At 37.8% G+C, this 5,000-nt stretch overlaps 1 protein-coding gene across 1 annotated transcript in view; it reads right to left on the bottom strand.

Moving 5' to 3' along the window:
* The window catches only part of LOC144978317 (uncharacterized), a 23,103-nt gene that overhangs the window by 15,052 nt on the left and 3,051 nt on the right, over positions 1 to 5,000 (bottom strand). Inside the window, exon 3 of the mRNA XM_078924190.1 lies at positions 3,628 to 3,749. Coding sequence (XP_078780316.1) covers positions 3,628 to 3,749 — 122 coding nt within the window. The remainder of the gene's footprint in view (positions 1 to 3,627; positions 3,750 to 5,000) is intronic.

Raw genomic sequence — 5,000 nt, 5'->3', positions numbered from 1 at the left:
ACTATAAACGTTCATGGTTACACATAGTTTTGTGTGTTGGTCCGTTATACTTCCGGATGGCAATGTTGTGAACTTCTTAGCCAAGTGCATACTATCTATAGATAGTGTGCGCTTGGTTTAGAAACTCACAACATTGCCATCCGGAAGTAAAACGGACCAACACACGAAACTAAATGTAACCATGAACTTTTATAGTCTGGTTAATACAGTTTAGTGAGAATTACTTACAAACATGGATGGCAAAAACCAATAACAAAGGCCTGAGTGACGTCAACTTCGTTCTATAATATATTAATGGAGCTACGACGCAGAAGAGGGTTGGATTTCAAATTCAGAGACCTTCAATAGATGGAAATAAATTGATGTCACTCATGTCTTTGTCATTGTTTTTAGACAGCCATTTTAATGATAAGTTCTTATTAAATTATATCAATCAGACGATCCACGATTAAAGTGACACATAGTTTGTGTGTTGGTAAGTTATATCCGACTGGCGGATGTTGGGTGTATTTTACCTAAACGCGTAACATCAATATATGGGATTTCTAATCCAACCAGCTGGTCTTATAGATAGAATGCGCTTGGCCAAGGAGTTCACAACATTGCCATCCGGAAGTATAACGGACCAACACACAAAACTGTGTGTATCTATGAACGTTTATAGTCGGGTTCAGTGAGCATTACTCATAAACGCGGATGGCAAAAACAATAACAAAGACCTGAGTGACGTCATCTTCGAACTATCTATAATATGTGAGTATTAATCACAATGCGGCAAAATCATGGCCATCTTACTAATACCATACCTGCCGGTCACACAAGACAATCAGCCCTTCAAATACTGAGCATCACTCACAATTTTGACACGGATGTCTGGGGGGAAAATGTGTGACGTCGTCGGGTGTCGTGATGCAATTTCTTTATCAATGTAAATAGTGATGATCTATATTACCTTTCCATGTGCTCGAGGGCATTGGTCACATTGCAAAGTGTGCGCAAAATGACCCACATAGTGATAAGTGTTCACAGCTTTTGAAATATCTAACTTCACAATTGGTCTTTTTTTGTCAGCTTGACACATGGGTATGTTTACAACTTTCATAAACAAAGCAGTGTGTTAACATTTGTTAAGAGATATCCAATCGTTGGACAGAACACATCATGTGATTGATGTCTCGGTGCGACGAAAACATGAATATAGATCGCTCCCATTGTGGTATTGATTGCTTCGAGTGACAGGCAAGTGCTTAATATGACTATGAACGAGACAGAACAAAAAGAGAACAACTTCCAGCTTTGACCATTTTGTGATTTAGGTCATCTTTAAATACATTTAAAGCGTTTGAAATTGCGCTCTAGTGGCTCTCAAATCTCACAAAAAGGAAGAAAATTAAAATTTCCTGTGTCTTTGTGTTGAATGGCCCATTTAGACGTACAGACTTTTCGTTCGAGCTCCGACGAACATGGATTTGACGCGGTGGATGTGGGTCACCGCGAACCGACAGATGTCGACTTGAGAAGTTCCGTTTAGACGTACAGATAATTGCTCCGCCTCGGATCTGGAACAACACACTCTCACACACACATACATACATACATATATACATACATACATACATACATACATACATACATACATACATATATACATACATACATACATACATACATACATACATACATACATACATACTTACATACATACATACGTACGTACGTACATACATAGATATATACATACATACATACACACATACATACATACATACATACATAACATACATACATACATACATACATACATACATACATACATACATACATACATATACATACATACGTACGTACGTACATACATACATACATACATACATACATACATACATACATACATACATACATACATACATACATACATACATACATACATACATACATGCATGCATGCATGCATGCATACATACATACATACATACATACATACATACATACATACATACATACATACATACATACATACATACACACTACCACCATTACACCACCGCCACACACAAATACACAGCACAAATACGAGTAGATGAGTGAACGTCACTCATTCAATAGATAGAATGAAGTTGACGTCACTCGTGTCTTTGTTATTGTTTTTTGCCACCTACGTTTATGAGTAATTCTCACTTAACTGTATTATCCAGACTATAAAAGTTCATGGTTACATAAAGTTTTGTGTGTTGGTCCGCTATACTTCCGGGTGGCAATGTTGTGAGCTTCTTAGCTGGTGGAGGACATGGTTTGTTTCAAAGAGAGGCTATCTATATCTTTCCGCCGTTTAAAGTAAGATGGACTTCAGTGAAAAAAATATTAAGCTTTCTAAAATATTGAGCTTTTATATAGCGCAATATCCACTAACTGTGCTCAAAGCGCTTTACAAGGGGTCCCTGGTCAACAGCAACATTTAACATGTAGGACGGGACATGCCGCCTGTTAGGCGATATTACATTTTTTCGGACAAAGACAACGCTGTTAACGGCCAGGTACTCATTTTACACCTGAGTACGGTGAGAGAATGTGAGTAAAGAGTCTTTTCCACGGACTCAACTATGCGCCGAGCGAGGCTCGAACTCAGGACCTTCCGATCCGAAAGCGAGTGTCATACCACTAGACCACATAGCCGCACTAATCACCCGCGATGATCCGTCAACACGACGACAGAAAAATATCAGGCGGCTCCTGATATCAGGAGGTTGGGCGGACATCCGTCGGACGACATTGAAATTCCTTGTTTACACGCTCAGTTTTCATGAATTTTGCTCCATTATCTACAATTTGTGGAATTCCGTAGAACCGTGTCCGAAAAGACTGTACGTCTCAATGGGTCATAAGGTAGAAAAATAGTAATTGGTTCAAAAGTTATGAACATTTTATGGTTTCTTTTCGAACGCCCCTCGTATTAGGAAAAAGCGCCCTGAAATCCTTGACAAAGCTAAGAATTTTCACCCCGACGATACCCTTGAGTGGTGACGGCACTTTTGCATTATTACAGCTGAAAATTAAGGAATTGTCCTCGACATTCTTCTGATCAGGAATTTTTTTTTACTATTTCTTAACACGGAGCAACATCTTCGGAGGGGATTCTTCGAATCAGAAGAAGAGATAGTTTGGCAACAAAGTTCGCTTCAATAGAGCTGGAAATGGGGTACCTAGTGGGCCGCATTTGACAGTTGGCTGCGTCGGTGGCAGAAATACTCGGAGAACGGCGGTGACTATTGAGGCTTTGAGCTCAGTCAAAAACTTCACTACTGACACAAAACGATGTGTAACCTTGAACGTTTATAGACTTATTAATACCGTTTAGAGAGAACTACTCATAAAAAATGGCTGACTGAAAACAATATCGGAGATCTGTGTGTCGTCAACTTTGGTCTATCTATATTAAAAAGCTTACACAATAAAGATACTTCGGTCCACATTTTATGGTGTTGTGTTTTATCGTTTTTAAGATATTTGACTAAAAGAAAGTTATTTATTGACAGATCTCGTAACTTATTCGATATTTGATATCGGATGGATCCCAATTTAACACTGTTGTGAGGGAGTGAGTCACATTTTTTTTATTTTTGGACCTACCTTTTTGTTGACATACAGTTCCTCCTTGATCTTCTCAACTTCCTGCTCCATCAACTCCTCCTGCTCGTCTTTCGATTCGGGAATTTCTGTCTTGACACAGCTACATGAACATTCGTCTTGACCTGGTGGAGTACATGGTTTGTTTCAAAGAGAGGTCGGAAATTTTGGCCCTGTGCTCTTTTAACAAAAATTGGTGAAGCATTTCAAATTTATATAAATATCCATTTCTGGGAGAAATCCAACCAGTTTATGCCATTGAGTGATAGTCACTAATTTGCTTACAAACCAGGACGTGGCGTAGAGGATGCCATTCTGCTCTTTACAAACAACTTTTACAGGCATCTAGATCACGCTAAGAGCTATTGCAGATTGCTGTTTGCAGATTTTTCTTCAGCGTTCAATACAATGCAACCTCAGTTGGTTGTACAAAGATTGACTAGTCTGAATTTAAACAAGTAAATAATTGCTTGGGTGCTCGAATTTCTTACGGAGAGAGCACAATATGTCTAATTAGGACAAAACATATCTTCCTGTATAACTGTATAACAAATGCTGGTGCTCCTCGAGGTTGTGTACTATCACCTGTATTATTCACGATATACAAGAATGGCTGTAGAAGTCAAAACAAATGGCAACGAAGTGGCTTATAGACAAGAAATGGATAGATTTGTGTCTTGGTATGATGCCCACCATCTAGAGCTTAACATAAGGCGACGGAGCTAATGATTGACTTTAGGAGAGTGAAGGAACAGATAGAACCGTTAAAATTAAAGGACCTATTCGTCCAGCGAGTTTCTCACTACAAATACCTTGGTGTAACGATTGATGACAGGCTCAAGTGGGATGAACACTTGAAAATAATTAAGCATAAGATGTGCAGACGTACTTATTTTTCATCAAAACTTTCTCAGTTTAGAGTAGATAAAACCCTCTGCACATTATTTTATAAAGCAGTAATTGAAAGTGTCTTGTCATTTCGTATAACAGCTTGGGGAGGCAATTCCTTAGCAGTGGAAAAGAACAAAATAAATTCAAATATTAAAAAATCCATTAAATGCTATATGAATGATGTTCACGATGTAGATCTTTTACACGAGAGATTTTGTATTAGTAAAATAACAAATATTAAATGACCAGAATCATCCACTAAGACCATCAGTTATTATGTCAGGAAGGAGTGGTCGCCCTTTCTATATTTCAACAAAAACAGAGAGACACCGAAAATCTTTTCTGCTGTCCAGTATTAGGCTTTATAACAACAAGCAATAATCATTTTATATAATTATTTCGCTTTTTTACTTTCAAATGATGTAAAAATTAATTTATTAATTTATTTGTTTTGTAATCTTTTCAATTTCCAATTTATAGTAACA

This window comes from Berghia stephanieae, chromosome 8, assembly GCF_034508935.2.
Source record: "Berghia stephanieae isolate SIO BIC M18660-M18661 chromosome 8, UCSD_Bste_1.3, whole genome shotgun sequence".
Lineage (NCBI taxonomy): Eukaryota > Metazoa > Mollusca > Gastropoda > Nudibranchia > Aeolidiidae > Berghia > Berghia stephanieae.
Note: the sequence above shows the minus strand (reverse complement) of the source record. Positions and strands in the feature narration are given on the sequence as shown.